The 15765-nt window shown below is 49.5% G+C and overlaps 7 protein-coding genes across 7 annotated transcripts; 4 read left to right on the forward strand and 3 right to left on the reverse strand.

Annotated features, from left to right (window-relative positions):
- Window positions 1-1140: 1140 nt before the first annotated feature.
- Window positions 1141-2922, reverse strand: Aspvir_008712 (SET domain-containing protein; the record flags this gene model as incomplete). Its single annotated transcript, XM_043271880.1, has 4 exons — window positions 1141-1221; window positions 1284-1872; window positions 1930-2456; window positions 2533-2922. The coding sequence occupies 4 exons, from the start codon at window positions 2920-2922 to the stop codon at window positions 1141-1143; spliced, it is 1587 nt and encodes a 528-aa protein (XP_043127815.1).
- Window positions 2923-3183: 261 nt separating this feature from the next.
- Window positions 3184-3660, forward strand: Aspvir_008713 (uncharacterized protein; the record flags this gene model as incomplete). Its single annotated transcript, XM_043271881.1, has 1 exon — window positions 3184-3660. The coding sequence occupies one exon, from the start codon at window positions 3184-3186 to the stop codon at window positions 3658-3660; it is 477 nt and encodes a 158-aa protein (XP_043127816.1).
- A 174-nt stretch (window positions 3661-3834) lies between these two features.
- Window positions 3835-5720, reverse strand: Aspvir_008714 (Ygr210 GTPase family protein; the record flags this gene model as incomplete). Its single annotated transcript, XM_043271882.1, has 11 exons — window positions 3835-3861; window positions 3918-4038; window positions 4093-4272; window positions 4320-4525; window positions 4587-4798; window positions 4855-4886; window positions 4956-5049; window positions 5115-5383; window positions 5497-5506; window positions 5568-5625; window positions 5685-5720. 11 exons carry the CDS (start codon window positions 5718-5720, stop codon window positions 3835-3837), a joined length of 1245 nt encoding a protein of 414 aa, XP_043127817.1.
- Window positions 5721-6785: 1065 nt separating this feature from the next.
- Window positions 6786-7283, forward strand: Aspvir_008715 (uncharacterized protein; the record flags this gene model as incomplete). The annotated part of the gene is made up of 2 exons (XM_043271883.1): window positions 6786-6899; window positions 6966-7283. 2 exons carry the CDS (start codon window positions 6786-6788, stop codon window positions 7281-7283), a joined length of 432 nt encoding a protein of 143 aa, XP_043127818.1.
- Window positions 7284-8419: 1136 nt separating this feature from the next.
- Window positions 8420-9303, forward strand: Aspvir_008716 (uncharacterized protein; the record flags this gene model as incomplete). Its single annotated transcript, XM_043271884.1, has 2 exons — window positions 8420-8467; window positions 8527-9303. 2 exons carry the CDS (start codon window positions 8420-8422, stop codon window positions 9301-9303), a joined length of 825 nt encoding a protein of 274 aa, XP_043127819.1.
- A 2438-nt stretch (window positions 9304-11741) lies between these two features.
- Window positions 11742-12708, reverse strand: Aspvir_008717 (40S ribosomal eS12 domain-containing protein; the record flags this gene model as incomplete). Its single annotated transcript, XM_043271885.1, has 2 exons — window positions 11742-12130; window positions 12243-12708. 2 exons carry the CDS (start codon window positions 12706-12708, stop codon window positions 11742-11744), a joined length of 855 nt encoding a protein of 284 aa, XP_043127820.1.
- A 213-nt stretch (window positions 12709-12921) lies between these two features.
- On the forward strand, window positions 12922-15374 carry Aspvir_008718 (coiled-coil domain-containing protein MAD1; the record flags this gene model as incomplete). The annotated part of the gene is made up of 4 exons (XM_043271886.1): window positions 12922-13005; window positions 13059-13185; window positions 13238-13389; window positions 13455-15374. 4 exons carry the CDS (start codon window positions 12922-12924, stop codon window positions 15372-15374), a joined length of 2283 nt encoding a protein of 760 aa, XP_043127821.1.
- Window positions 15375-15765: the final 391 nt, after the last annotated feature.

Raw genomic sequence — 15765 nt, forward strand, 5'->3', positions numbered from 1 at the left:
CATGCAGTGGCCAAGATCTTTTCAATTCTTGAATCTTGTATGACCGTAAACGTGAAGTAATCTTGTCTTCCCTTAGGAGGAGTCTAATTTTTGCGTGCCGAGTGTTGACCGAGAAAAACGCGACGGTGGAGGCGAGAGTTCTATCAATATTTGGGATCTGCCAGGATCCGGCTCCACCAACCATGAAATGGGCAAAACTAATTCGATCAAAACATGAACTCTGTGAAGATGACTACCAGAAGTAGGTGGCCCACGTTTGAAGATCTCCAGTGTTCTGAAATTGCTAAACTCAGCAGGTGTGCACATTACCCAGTCTAGTACTCTGTACCTGGTGCAAGTACACACTGCGAGCACCACGGCAGCTCAGTCAGAGATACCAGCCGAGCGACAACAGGAATGTCATGACATAAGGCATGTGGCCTATACCTTTCTAAATCTGCCATTGTCGAATAGACTACCGCATCGTGGCTGGCGATGGCTCATGTCTAATTCGATGCCCCCAGTCCTTCTAGTCAAATTTCTGGAAGCGCACTACACGATTACATCAAGCCATAATCATAGTTCATAGGCTCGGCATCCTTTCCAGCCTCTCTTAGCGTGGGCATGGCAAGAGTCCAGGTCCCTAGTGGATATAAAACGACGTCATCCATGTGTCTCCAGAGACCAACTCATACCTTATTTGGACGAAACGAACAAACAGAGTTCCGTGACTCGTGTCCCCAGCCCGCAAGTCTCCTACCTATTCCGACTATCGACTTCGGACCAGAACCTAACTGAACCAGACATTCCCCAGGAGCCCGAAATTGTGGTGCAGATCCCCAAGTTTCCTCCCCCAGTGCCCCGGTCTTTCCCCGTCCTTCTACCCCAGAGTCGTGACTCGTACCCCACCAAGGGTATGTCTGCTTCGTGGTTCTTCCGTAATTGACTGTGTATTACGAGTCTCCTATTGGAGGTGGTCCGACTTCAGGGATTGGAAGAGAAGTCGAGATATCCTCGAAATTTTTACTATTACTAGATACTTTTAGGGTGGTTGGACTTTGGTAGAGCTAATGAACCATATAGCGATCAATAGGTGTACACCTGAACGGCTATGCTCATGTACTTTCACGTAGTCCAGCTGTGTCAATGTTGTGATTATCATTATGAAAAATCCTCTTCTACGTCATCAGACTGCTGGTTGAGGTACGCAGTGACCGTCTCAGATGTTATCAGTTTCTGCCTCTGCACGAAGAAATAGTGGTTAGTGCTCTCACAAACGTCAGCGGCATAGGATCAACACTTACGCTACTCATGAGGTCCTCGATACTCGACTCCAACAATTCAGCCTCTAGCCTCCGCAAGCTAGATATCGTATTCAAAACATCAGGTCGAAAGAGCGTTCGCATGTCCTCGTCATTGCTCATTTCGGCAACTAGCTTTTCGGTTTCCCGCAGAATCACCAGCTGAGTTTCAAGCCGGTCGAGTATAAGCACAACCGCACGAAGCTGGAAAATAGCCCATAAAGGGTCCGCTGCTAGTAAATCCTTGAGGCGGCTGGGCGTTCCCATGTCCTCTCCTTTCCAGGTAGCTCTTAGTTCTTTTCCCCCATCGGTGGTTTGCACCACGTCGAAATCGAGACCGTCTTCCTCGTTTACACAAGCCCACCATACAAAGGGGCTATCCCATGTGGTTTTGGCCGGCCCTGGACATGCTGTAGTAGCTCTGGTGATCCGTACCCCGGGGACCTCCTTGCAGAATGCTTGCTTGGCCATCTTCAAAGGATCATCATCGGGGATTTCCAGATCGAGGAAGATCTGCTTCGCGTCCGTTCTTTCGTTTTCAATGAAACCGTAGGAGAATACCATCTCCGAGGCTGGTTTCTCATCACCATACCTATCATGCCACGGGATCAACATACATCTCCTTCTCACGGTCATCTTCAAGACTTACGATATAGTAACTTCCTCGCCGATACGTAGCTTCTTGCCGGTCCGAAGCTGGAGTACAGCGTTTCCGGCTCCATCCTCATCGTACCTGGCTTTCACCGAGTCCTCACAGGCATGGTTTGCCATATCGACACATGGCACAATCGCATGCCCACTCCTGGGAAGATCGACCACTCGTGACCGATACACAGCGTCGACATACTTCCAGTCGTCGAATGTGAATCTCCCTGTATCCTCATCCCACCAATGCTCCTGACACCAGGGTATGTTCTCCGTAGCTTGGCGTAGGTGCTCGAATTCTTTTTCAAGAGAACCAAGTTTCGCATCGACCGCAGTTTGTAGCGATGTCCCGCCTAACAGCTCACGTTCTTCTGCTGAGTAAAACGTCGGTAGAGATATAGACGCCGGCATAAACCTAATGTACTCTGTCCAAGGGTTCGAGACACCGATCTTTTGGCGTTGGTTGGCGAAGTCTGGGCTTGCATGCGTGATTTGGAGGATTAAAAAGATCAAAATCACGCCTCTAGCTGTCTGTGTATATTAGCTCGAGGTCATATGCGACAAGCGATGAAAACCCGATCTACAGTGATGGTGACCTATAACATACCCTGCCAAAGTCGCCAACGGCATCTAGGACCTCCCGAAGATGGCGATCTATTTTTGCATGGTTGTGAACGAACTCGGAGGTGAGTGCTAGGTCGGATGGAACCGTGAGAAGAGTGTCTGCTTCATCTTCCCCGTCATTTTTCTCCAGTGTCGCTATGATGGCGGAGCCCTTGTCTGTCCCGTCTGCGCCGTGGAGCTTCCGGAAAGCGATTCCCTCGAGGGAAATGCCATTGAGCTTCGCCCAGGGAGTCAGAGCCTCAATAGGTAGATAGTCGCGTCGCATATCGTTCCGTCGCTGGAACAATTTTGGACTATCACACAGAGCCGACGCAATTAGAGAGGTACAAGGAATCCAAATCGTCATGCTCCGCGAGCTGAGCTCCCCCGCCATGTCCTTATCGATAAGCCGGGGAAGCTTAACCCTAAGCCCTACATTCTTGATTGGTCCATGCCATTGCAGCATTTAGACGTCATAGGACATCTCGTCACTCGATATAGGCCTTGCTTTGGCTGCGGCCTTCCGCGGCTCGAAGGAAGTAGACGTCCTGGGAGAACCTTACTTAAACGATGCATTGTACTTGTACCGAATGTCTACGACTTAAGAAGCGCTAATTTACCACTGAACAACTAACACTCACAACCGCAGTCCAACATGCCTAGCAACCCTCGCCTCCCGTCTACAACTTCAAAGCTCCAAAGCATGCTCATTCCGCGCCCTCCGCGCGTATCTCTTCTTCCGCTTCAATCTGTCTGGCAACCTGCCAGGCTTCCCACACCTGGCAATGTGAGAGCGCGCCTCAACAGCTCTCTAGGCCAAGAATGGAAGGGTTCTTCAACCGACGACCATGCGGTGAAGAGATCGAAGCACAAACGGGATATAACAGATCCTCAGACAGAATCTTCCGCTTCCGGGTTGAAGGAGAAAAAAGAAAGCGCGGGCGTCGCAGATGAATCCAAGCAGGGAGCAGTGACGGAGAGGGAAGGTCTCAAGCAGGAGCGTCAAGCTAAAAAGGAACACCCTAAGGCGCCTGAACCGATAATCGGCATGAATGATGAAAGAGCTGAGGTGAGTGCTACCTGTTCCTTTCCAACGGAGACTGTTGCCGTCGGTAATCTTTCACCTGGCTAACATGTTCATGGTTTATAGAAGGGTACTTGATCGCCCCGATTGACCACTTGAGGCAATTAGTTTTGCGTGAGTTCGTGACCTTCGATTTGCCGTTGTATTATTCATGGCATGTGGTTGTCTCGTTACAGAAATTGCCTTATATCAACTGTACATAGATGGAATGGTATTTCTGGTCTATCGGCCAGGTTTGAACGAGAGGACCTGCAAAAATATTCTTAGCAAGCAAAGAAAAGGCTCAACTACAAGGAGCAACTCACATCATGCTTCCCTACTGCAACTATTTCATCCTCAGACACTCGGGTGCCGCCAACACCCTCAATGTAAGATATGGGAACGTCACCCATAACCTTGTGGGCAACGTCGGCTACCGTGCTTCCTCTGTTGGACGTTAGTCATATACTCCCTTGGGTGTCCGATCGCAAGGAAACCCACTTTTTAACCAAAACACAATCTCTGAACACGGCGTTTCCGGCTCCAGACGAAAATGTGTGCACGTTCTTAACTGGGAAAACTGGCACAAGTCCTAAGAGTTCCGCTGCTCGCGAGAGGCATTGCACCACTCCAGTGGAGCCGAAGCGATAGAGAACCATGTCTTTCAGGTTCTCAACACGGCTAGACGAGGTTAACCAGGTCTTCTTGTCCCAGCTGGGCATACTTACTTCTTCAACTTCTCATCCATCTCTTTTAGACCGCCTCCATCGGGATCGCCCATCTCTATGAGATCTTCTCGTGTATCCAAGAATTCACTGCCTTCTGTATACTTGATGTAACCCTGTTTCGCCAATCTTCGAAGAAACACCTCTGATATCGCGGAGCATAGCACTATTGACTTTGGGTCTTGCATCTTGGCGATCTTGCTGATATTCTAGGTTCCTTCTATCAGCACGAATTCCAGTATGACTCTAGGAGTAGAAGAAGGAACCAACCTTGTCCGCGTCCGGATGGTCAATCTTGTTCAGTGCGAAAACGGTAGGGAACTTTTCATCAATGAAAGCCTGGACTACCCGCTCGATCGTCTCGTCCGACCACTCCTCTAGAGGTTCCTTCAGAGCGATCCTATCCAGACAGCGCGCGACTGTCGCCGAGGTGCTTCCGTATCCGGAAAATTGGCCTTGTAATGTCTCCACGGCCGTCGATTCTGCGTCCACGGTCAATACATTTCGATAAGTCTGCGGGAACGCGGCATTGACTGACTTGTCGCAACATGTCTTCTCTTGATAGAGCCCCTGCATATGACCGTAAGCATCGCGGGAGAAACGCAAAAAGGGCCAGAGTCACCCTTGATCGTATCGTACCATTTTTGCATTAGATTACCCAAGACCCATCGCACAATCTCAGAACGTAGCCACTCGATGTCTACCGATGGATCATATCCGCGCGTCGCCTTTCCTAAGGACGCAATTCCATTTAGCTGATATAGAGATAAGAGGTAAACGCAGGATACGATCGCTGACCTTCTGCGTCAGTTGTTCCACTGACATCCACCACATGAATCAAAGCATCCGCATGACGTAGGTCGTCCAAGAACTTATTCCCTAAGCCGCGACCTTGGTGTGCTCCAGGGACGAGACCCGCGACATCTAAAAGCTCGATAGGGACGGAACGGCGGCCGTCAACGCAGCTACCGTAATTCGGCTTACATTTGTCTGAAACGTTGAAGCGTTTGCAGGCACACTCTATTTGAAGATACCCAATGGCGCGCTGAGGGTCAATTGTTGTGAATCTGTACGTAGAAAATCAGAACCGTCTCGGAAGTGCATTGTATGCGGTTATCGTATAGAAACTTTCGGGCGACGGAGGCAGAAAAGGCAGAGGACGGTGTTTCAGGCTACTCACGGGAAGTTTCCTGCAAAAAGAAAGAACCGGTCAATAGTCTACAAGTGATATTCAGGTTATCAACAACTCACCAACTTTCGAACTGGCATCTGTCAGACTGTTCAGCGTTGTGGATTTCCCGCTGGAAGGCTAAATGCCCCTCAAGTCAATCAGCGGCATGATCTTCTGAGACGGCAGCAGGGACCAACCTTTCCAACCAGGCCGATCAAGGGGTCTCTTGGCATAACGGCAGTTCAGCTGTGGCCTTATATATGCAAAAGACAAAAGCAAAAATCGCTATCTATAGTCGTCCAACTTATACAGACCAAAAAATTTCGCATCTAACCCAGCGGGGACATTTCGGATTCTGCCGTCTATCTCCGGTAGGCGGTGTAAAATCTCCGAAATTCTGATATCTTGCAATCGCATACTCAGGGTCAGTATCATGGAGCTATTGTAGGATGAGGAAGAGAGGTCTACATTGCCGTTTTACGTTGTATTGCCCAATGTTGGACTATTCTAATCATCCATGTCATGCCCTGCCTTTCATAGACTTCAGTTGGGTTGCAGTACATTCAAGCCGGCATCATGAGAATTGCTCCTGACCCAGATTTGTCAGGTTGATGCACTGCCCTGACAGTGAAGCTGCTACTCTAAGGATCCCCGGAAATACTTCTGCAATTATTATTCGATGTTTCCCATTTATTCAGGGGTTTACTGGCCAACATGGACGATGTTCCCAGCCTATGATTCTTGCAGATATTGATGATCTTGATGACGACTAACTCATGACTGATGAGCCCTGAAAAGTTGCAAGGATAAAGAAACAGAACGAATTCCGTTTCAGAAACCACTGGCCTCTGTACTATGACATCTTCGGTCTTCAACGGTGCTGCAGGCATGCAAACATGAAGCAATATTGAAGATGTGGAGTAGAGTGAACGTACCCCAGCGCAACAAAATCAACGTTGACAGTCCCTATGAAGGTCATGATTCACTGAAGTCCACCTTAGCCACTCATCTTGACCTTCCTATGGTGGGTTGTTGGAAGTCTGGGTGTGATGAACATGCAAACCAAGGCCTGCGCGGACAGTATGTCGTCATAATGGCAAACGTCACCCAGCCTTGCCAGCACGATGACGGTCTCCAGTCACGACAGCTCCAACATATAACAACGTTGAAATCATCCTTTTACATGCATTTAGAAACTTAATCATCTTCAAACTTCAAAGTCTTACTTGAGAGAGCTTCTTCGCACCACATCAAAGTCAATCTACTACCTATCTCATACACCCAACACTCTCCACAAGATGTCTAGCGAAACCTTCTACAAGACCCAACAGGATCTCCGCAAGCCCGAATCCCACGCTTCTCATGCCGCCGGTGGAAACACGCCTGCCAATTCCAATGTCTCTGCTATGAAGGTAACACAAACTTCCTGACCCAGCGGCAAATCAATTTGGTGACACAGCCGCTAACTCTACGATCAGTCCATCGTCGATGAGCACACAGACAAGGCCAAGGCCATCGAAGAACGCAAGGCCAACCTGCCTTTGCCAGACCAGCCTCCCGTCGCCAGCGATTGGCAGTCTGCAGACCAGAGAGCTGTCAACGTCGGCTCCGGCGGCGTAGAAGGACCCGTCTCCGGCGAGAGCAACAGCGCTCTCAGAGGGCCCGCTACTGCAGAAAGCAGCGCACGGAAGTCAGCAGAGGAATTGCACAAGGAAACTCAGCCCACAGGCAAAGTCGGTCGCCAAGCCACGGAAGGACTTTCGGATATTCCGGGGGATGCTAAGGCTCGGAAATAATTTCTTTTCGCTTGATGAATGCATTGATAAAACTTTTATGATGAGCGACCCAAAGCCGTTTTTAATGATAATACATACCAAACAAATAAAAAAGTTCTTCTAGTGTCCCTGCTTCCAGTCAAGTACATAGACGACAGAGTTGTATCTGCCTGGGTGGAGCCTGCGGGAAGCTTTACGAAGAGCACAAAATAGCCGAAGAGAAGTGAAAAAGCTTCATGATACTGATAATAAGATCTGCTCTTAGTGTAGAGGCAATCACCGATGTTGAATTTCGTACAGAGTACTCCGTAGAGAGGTACTAGCGTCCAGATCTGTACAAGTTTGCATGTCACATGACTTATAATGTACAAGCTTAAATGAACGTCACCCATCCATTGCACAGTAGTAGTGCAGTGCACTTGCATGTACCAGAGACAGACTGCGACACACTAAATGAGGAATAATCATTTGATTTCTATGACCATTCTACCATGACTTTTCCTGATCTCTGCAGTCGGTGTTTGGCCGAAAATATTCAAAGTGCCCGCATACCTTATGGCCTGAGGCCATGACGTCAATCAAGTTGATCAGCTCTAGATTCCCCAGCATCGACCGTTTTGAAGGACAACATATTGCGCAATCAGGGTTGCTTTCCGAACCGGGCAGCTGAGCATGTGAAGAGCTCGACATGTCGATTCATGCCCTGCAAGGATAGCCGTGTCATCGATCTGATTTGATCGAGGACGGAGGTTTCGGCCTGGAAACCTAAGGGTGATTGCAACATATCGCAGCTAAATATCTTATAGTACTGGTGGGGGGCTCCGTGACTATCATTCTTCTTCACTCGGTCTTCTGTTGCCCGCGCCACTCAAGAGCAGTGGTGTCCGTTCATTGACGTACCTGTCTCTCTGATGTCGCTTGCTGGGAATCTGAGTGTCTCGGGGCGGTGGGTTGGTACCGTCAGAGTGACATCACCTTGCTGGATGAGCTAGCCTCCAGGACTACAACATCCAGCGGTCATTGCTATATAGCTTTCCACCGACGCATCGTACTGTGCTCGACTACAGACACATCGACTAGTGAAGCAGAATCAACCGCATCTCACGTAGCTATCCCTCCCCAACAAACAATTCTTGGTCAGTTCAAAGAACATCATAATGGATCTCCAAGGCAACCCAGTCCCTCCCGGCCAGAGAAGCACCAAGGTACCGTGAAGCAATGCAATCCAGCTCTATACCAAGCATATGGCTAAGTGTTCGAGCAGGTCACAACAGATCCCGAAGCTACCAGATATCCCAAGAAGGAGACTTCTGGACCTGTCGCCAACGACTCTCTTGCTGCCGAATCAGCCAGGTCCGGTGGTGGATACCACCAGAACCGGGGTGCCGAACCTCTTGGGGTTTCCGGCGACCAGTCTACATTCAATAACACGGACACCTCTGGCGCTACTAAGCTGTCCTCTGCCCCTGACGCTGCCACTCGTGAGGAGCTCGACAAAAAGGAGAAATACCCTGAAAATATGGGTGGCCAAGGGAAGTTCCCTGGTGCGCATGTTCCCGAGACTGGCTACACTGGCGGCTCGACAGCTGCCAAGCAGGAGCTGGGTATCAACAAGGGCGTATATTCCACCTCCCAGCAGAGTTCTCGGCCTCAGACCCGATCTCAGACCCAATCCCAATCCCAATCCCAGCCCCAGTCCCAGCCCCAGTCCCAGCCCGCTGAGGCGAGTGGAAGTGGTTACAAGAGCCAGTACAATGCCGGCCAAGCCCCTTCGTACATCCAGAGTGTGACCGGGCAGTATACTCACACCAAGCCTAAGGGCAACAACTTGCAGGAGGGTGGCTTTGATAGCGACCCCAACAATAACGCCAGCTTCACTTCCGACATTGGCAGCGACCAAGACCCTGGCCGCTTCGCCGAAAACTACTCTCAGCGCAAGACTGCAGAGACCGGAGCCGCTGATGCTGCCCGCGGCTCAGTCGAGAAGGGAATCGACGATAAGACTTGGTATCAGCCTTTGGAAAGTGATCAGAGAGCTTGATCGCGATGGACATGGATACTTATGATATCAATGACGGCGGAAGGCGTAATGAGCGAAAAGTTGACTTCTAGTTAATCCTACATTGCGCGCGGACTGTGTCTGCAGTTGCATGATTATGTACCATAGAACTTGAAATGAAACACTCCGATCATGGACATGCGTGTTATATCTTCTTAATAGAAACGCCTCCCTCGTCTCTATCATCTGTCAATGAGCAATCACAACAACGCGGTTCAACCGTCCCATTCAAGTCCAGTTTCTCCTCATTGCAGCCTTCACACAGACAATCATCCTCGCCGTCGCCCATCCGTCCACATCTTTCCAACACAAACTCAATCCCTTCCACGATCCCAACGGCCAACACAGCTAACCACATCATAATCAACATGATCATAACAGGCGCCAACAACTGCTCACCCCGCCGCTCAGGATACAAAGTAGAGTACTCAACAAGAGATACCCAGTCCCCATTCCCATTACCTTCGTTGACCGGTCTTCTCGAGATAAATGAGCCATGATGGCTCGTGGACCAGCAGGTTGATTTCCAGTGTTTGCAGACCGTGTCTACAGGAGATACTACGTTCGACGGGGTATCTGTGGTAATAGTGACCTTTTCCTGGCTCTTAATAGTTGGCAACAAATTAGATTGGGCATTGATTGAAGAATGGAAAGTCATGGACGTGCCTTTGCTGCGAGGAAATGGGTTGTATCTCCGCTGGTTTGGGAGATATTCACTGGGAACGCGGATATGATGCTTAATAAAAAGAAGGAGATGATGAGTAGGAAATACTTGAATGGCATCGTTGTTTGACTCTTGCTGTTCAACTGGTAGTGATTCAATTGAGGTATGCGTATGCTCCTGTTGATGGGGTCCTCGACATCCATATATCTATAGCTACGGCCGAGATGGTGGGATAAATAGCCATTGATTTTCATTGACCGTGGCCCTTGCGTTAAACTAACCTTGACTCCCCCGCAGCCTGCGCGATACTCTCGATCTGACTCAAGGATGATTTTGAAATTACCAAAGGATTTTAGAGTTATGTAGGCGATAGAGCATGTCCCTTGCTGATTGAGTATTCGACTTGGGTGCTTGGGGGCCCACATTCCCCAGCGTTGACAAGGGATGGAAAGAGAGAAGGAGGAAAAGAGGAGATATTGGGTCGTTAGATTCATCAGGTCTTTACTTGTATGTCTCTCCTATGATGGATCATTTCCTGGTACTTCCAGCTATCGAGGCCGAACAAACCTGCACGAACTCCACCTTTGCCAATGTGGCAGAATCACGGTTGAGTCCCTTTTCTCTGAAGCTTCGTGCCAGTCTCCCGTGATGATTCGACTTTTGAACAATATGACAATCTGCTCGATGAAAGCGCCGACCAGGTTGTCTTCACTGCAATGATTCTAGTCCGGTTCGTCAAGAAGAGCTGAGGACCGGCATTCTAAGCTTCGTATACATCGTCATCTCAATTTCATGGCGAAACGATCACCTTATTTCCAGATTTGTTGCAGGTCAGGAACCATCTGCTGGAGAGGAACACTTAGGCAAGATGCAGACTTCTCGATTTGGTTTTGGAAGGCCAGATCATCGACATATCAGAAGTGGCACAGTCTGGCCAGATGGGACCATCCAAATCCAAGACCCTTGATTCTCAGCCACTGACTCCGGATCATATCGGACAAGCTTACTCACCCAGGGTGTATTCGCGGCTTTAGTTGACCAGTCGCTGACTTGTTATGGTCCATCAGGTACTGAGCATCGACGTAAGGATCAGGAATCGTGATTCAAACTGTATCGTCCGAATCTTCCCTTGGACTTCTTCTATGGATAGCATGGATCGGTCATTCATTGTGAGTCTCATGACCCCATTGCTGTCGCGTCCGCCAGCAGTGATTCGGGCGGGTCCTCTGCATGGCAGAATCAAGAAGGAACATTTCACGGCTCTTGAATTGATAATTGTGTCATACCTCTCATTGAGAAGCGCTATGAGCGATTTGCCTGCGATACACATACAAGAAGAGAGGAAGTGTAGTGTGTATCCCAAGCAGGAGAACAACACGAGAGTCAGCCATGGGTTCTGCTGTCCTTCCAAACACTTTATCAGTCGGAATCTACAATAATTTAGTATATATATCAATATGTAGATCGAACAATATCAACTTCGTGTTGAGCCTCATTTTTAGAAAGACTTCCTGCCTTTTCAATACACCAAGTTACGAACGCCAGATTTTGCAACGGACATATCATGAAAGATCAACCCAAATGAACACGTCCCAAAGGCCAGACCCCAAAGACATGCACTGTCTTGTCAGACAAAAACGTGGAACTGTACAGCCAGAGCAATTGACGTGACAGCAGCGAAAGAGGGCAACAGCCCCGACATTAAAATAAAATCCCACAGAAACAGAAGAGAGCAACGGAAAGGAAGAAGTGACCTTTACAGGTTCACCTTCTTGGACTCTTTCTGGACGAGCTTGGCCAACTCTTCAAAGACTTCGCTGAAATCCTCTCCGTCGGCTTCCGACTCGCCGTCCTTCTTCTTGCCCTTCGAGGCTGATTTGGGCACAACCATGACGACACTGGTCGGGCGCTTGGTAGCAGCCGAGTTACCCAGCTCGGCTCGCGATGTGACAAAAACATATGGGATACCGTGGTCTTCGCAGAGAACGGGGATATGTGAGATGACGTCCATAGGCGAAATGTCGGCGGCGAGGATGACAACTGCGGTGGGAATGGAGATGTCAGCGTTGGCGGCGGGGATGGGCGATTTGCGAAGAGCCTTGACGACTTCCTTGACACCACGCTTCAGGCACTTGTTTACGGCAGCTAGAGAGGTAGTTAGCAGACAGAACACTGTCAATCCAGTCGATGCATTTTTGCTCTGAAAAATATAGCTTCTGATAGATTGTTTGTCCAAATGATTTCCAGGATCACTCACCCTTCTTCACACTCTTGAGAACCTTCTTAGCCTGCTTGTCCTCAACCAGAGGGTTGGCGAATGGCACAAGTGCGCCGACGGGGCGGCTGTCGACATCCATCCCAGCCTCAGCAGTTCCATTAACATCGGCAGCAACGGCCTTGTCGATTCCATCCAGAACCTTGCTAGTAAGCTCCTGCTCTACTGCCTCGGCGAGAACGGTCTTGTCCTTCTTTTCCTTCTTGTCCTTCTTGCTCTTGTGGACGCCATCCTTCTCCGAGCGCTTTTCCTTCTTCTCGCGCTTGTCCTTCTTCTCGGACTTGTCCTTGGCCATTGTGACGAAGTTGCGCTTGCTTAATATACCAAAAAGGACAGAAAGAAAAGGGACGACCGAGGATTGGCGGGTGTTGGCGTGAACGTTGGGAGGAACAAATAATACTATGGTCTTTTCGGTGTCTTCGAAATCCGCAAAAAAATCAAAATCCATCTGAAAATTCTGACGCTAGTCCGATTTAGGAACTGGAGCTCATGGCACTGACTGCTTACTCATCACTTGCTCAATCGGGTATGATCGACCATCCCATCGAAAACAATCCCAATAGGTAGCTGGGAGGCTCTCAAACACATCGCGCAACGCTCCCGCTCTGTCCGGCATTTCTCAATTGTCGCATGTTGGGAGCGTTCTTGAAGCTCGGAGAGCATGTCATGTGGCGCATCTTATTCATCCTATAATCTTGGGACCGATTGGGGTCTATGCAACTTCGTCATTTATGAATACTTGAAGGTAAATCGCGCTGTGGCATCAAGACCCAGCTTGTGACTAACTACAACCTTCAGATGGATGCAAATAGAAACTCGCGACCCCCTTTGGGGTCTCCTCCTGGGAGCGCCTCACCCTTGTCCATCATGGGAACTCAAAGTATTCTGCGCCAATCCATCCGCCCTTCACAGCCTCCGAAGCCCGGTTAGATCGCTCGTTGCCCTGGAATACAAATCACAGGACTGACTCACCATAGATACGGAGAAGGAGGAGCTACGCGTACAAGTCAGCACTCTGCGGTATGAGCTAGAGAATATCAAACAGGAGAGGGATTTGATGACGCTGCGTCATGAGAAGGAACTCCGAGATCTACAATTGAAGGCCGATGCGGACTTCAGGAAGGCGCAGGTTTGTTACCATTGTCATAATTTGTCAATTGCGTTGGGCACATGTTGACGACAGTTTAATCGCAGGCTGCAGAATCCGCTAGTCATCGTGCCAACCATAAGAGTGAAACGCTTGCCAAAGAGTTGAAGGAAGTCCAAGACCAGGCCCTTAACGACAAGGGCGGACTAGAGCGGAAACTTAGAAGCCTACAGGATGAAAAGCAGAGCATACAGGAGGAACTGGAAGAGACTCAAGCTCAGCTTCTCGACCAGGAAAGACAACACAAACATCAGATCAATGAACTAGAAACAATTCGATCATCATTTCAAAAGACGCTCGAGGAACTGCAGAACGACCTTCAAGATGCAAGAAACAATTTACAATCTGTTCAAGAGAAGCTGTCGCAGCGGGATATGGATGTCGCCAACCTTGAAACGGAAAATATTCGCCTGAAAGCAGAGGGGACTGACGGGGAAACATTGTCCGTATTGAAGAGGGAGCTTTCTGACCAAGTCGCTCACATTAGGGCCTTGGAGACTGCAAATCGAGAACAGACCGCGGAACTGCGCCACCTGCGGAAAGTCCAGAAAAATGTCGAGGTAGTAGAGGAACAAAAGAAGTCCCTGGAAAATCAGCTCCAGCTCATGAAAAAAGTCGAGTCAGAATTGAACACTCTTCAGATCCAGAAACAGATTCTAGAGGATGAGCGGAATTCGTGGACCAGTCTGCTACAGGAGAATGATGAGCCTGCGGAATTTGACTCGCCCGACGCGGTCGTCAAAGCGTTATTGCAAGAACGGATTGAAAAGGCGACATTGGTTGACAAATTGGGCAGCATCGAGGCACAATTTTTGGAGAAAGATGAAATAATTAAGAGCTTGGAGACTGAGAGAGCCACCCTCCGTCAGGATCTAGAGAAAATGCGCGCTGCAGGCGCCGCCAGCGGCGGCGCCACAGCTGAGAGCCGCATCAGAGCTAGACTGGAACGTCAGCGGGCACTTGCAGTCAAGGAGGTTGAGTATCTTCGCGCCCAGTTGGAGACTTTCGACACGGAAGAGGTCACCATGAACGCGGAACAGAGCCAGTTCGACCAACGCAAGTCTGAGCAGATCGCCAACCTGGAAAAGCTCGTTGACGAGTACCGCGCGGAGGTGCAAAAGGCTCATGAAGAACTTGCCAAGCGCGAAGCTCCGCAGCAGGATGATACTCAAGCTCGAGGCGTCAAACGACCGTTGTCACCAGCTGAGAGTGACGCCGAGAACGAGCGACTCTCTGTATTGACGCGGAAGAACCGGACGCTGCAAGACTCGCTTTCCAAGTCTGAACAGGCCGCAGCGCTCCTCCGCAAGGAACTGGAAGCCACCAAATCCCAGCTCAAATCCCTCAAGGCCAAGTCTCGCACACGCATTTTGGAGCTGCGCGACAATCCCACCGCCGAAGCGGAAAAGCTCAAATTTTCAACTATCGCAACTCTCCGGGCAGAGAATCGTGATCTCCTGGCCCAACTGCAGGCCAACCACGCGGACGTCAAAGTCGTGCCCGTCAGCACACTCGAAAGCATGAAACTGGAGCTCAACGAAATGGAGAAAGTAGTCGCCGACAAGGAAAAGCGCATGCGCCGCTTGAAGGAAATCTGGACCGCAAAATCATCGGAGTTCCGCGAAGCAGTCGCCTCCCTGCTAGGCTACAAGCTTGATTTCCTCCCCAACGGCCGCGTCCGCGTCACCTCCATGTTCCACCTCTCCCCCGCCTACCGACACGGCGACAGCGGCGCCTCCTCTGACTCCCGTGGGCCGGGAAGCATGGGCAACGGCGAGGAAAACTCTATCATCTTCGACGGCGAGAACGGCACGATGAAGATCTCCGGTGGACCGAACAGTCTCTTCGCGATGGAGATCAAACATCTGATCAAGTTCTGGGTCGAAGAACGGAAGGATATACCCTGTTTCCTTGCGGCCATGACGTTGGACTTTTATGACAAGACGACGCGGGCTGCGAGGATGTAATTTTTGATAATGCCTCTTTATGTCTTGGGTATCCGTACTGTAAATAGTGATTTGATTTCCTAACTAGCATTTCTGGTGCCACGTTTGGTGGGAGGAATAATCTGTGGAGATGTTGCCCATTTTACCATCCTGGAATCTCACATGTCAATGTATAATGAATGATCTCTACCAGCTTAAACAACTGTCTGAATAGACTTGCTCTCTGTCCGTAAACTGAGCCTGCGATATGAACTTGTCCATTTCCCTGAGGGAGTAGTACTTAAACAAGAGAGCTTATTTACAATAACCACAAAAGCCTACTTTATCCAGAAGGTATCAATAGACCAGGACTTAGAAACGAAGATGTCGACACAGGGAAGAAAAGGGGAGTAAGAATCAAAAAGCTCTGAAC

This window comes from Aspergillus viridinutans (genome assembly GCF_018404265.1).
Source record: "Aspergillus viridinutans IFM 47045 DNA, scaffold_7, whole genome shotgun sequence".
Taxonomy (NCBI): domain Eukaryota; kingdom Fungi; phylum Ascomycota; class Eurotiomycetes; order Eurotiales; family Aspergillaceae; genus Aspergillus; species Aspergillus viridinutans.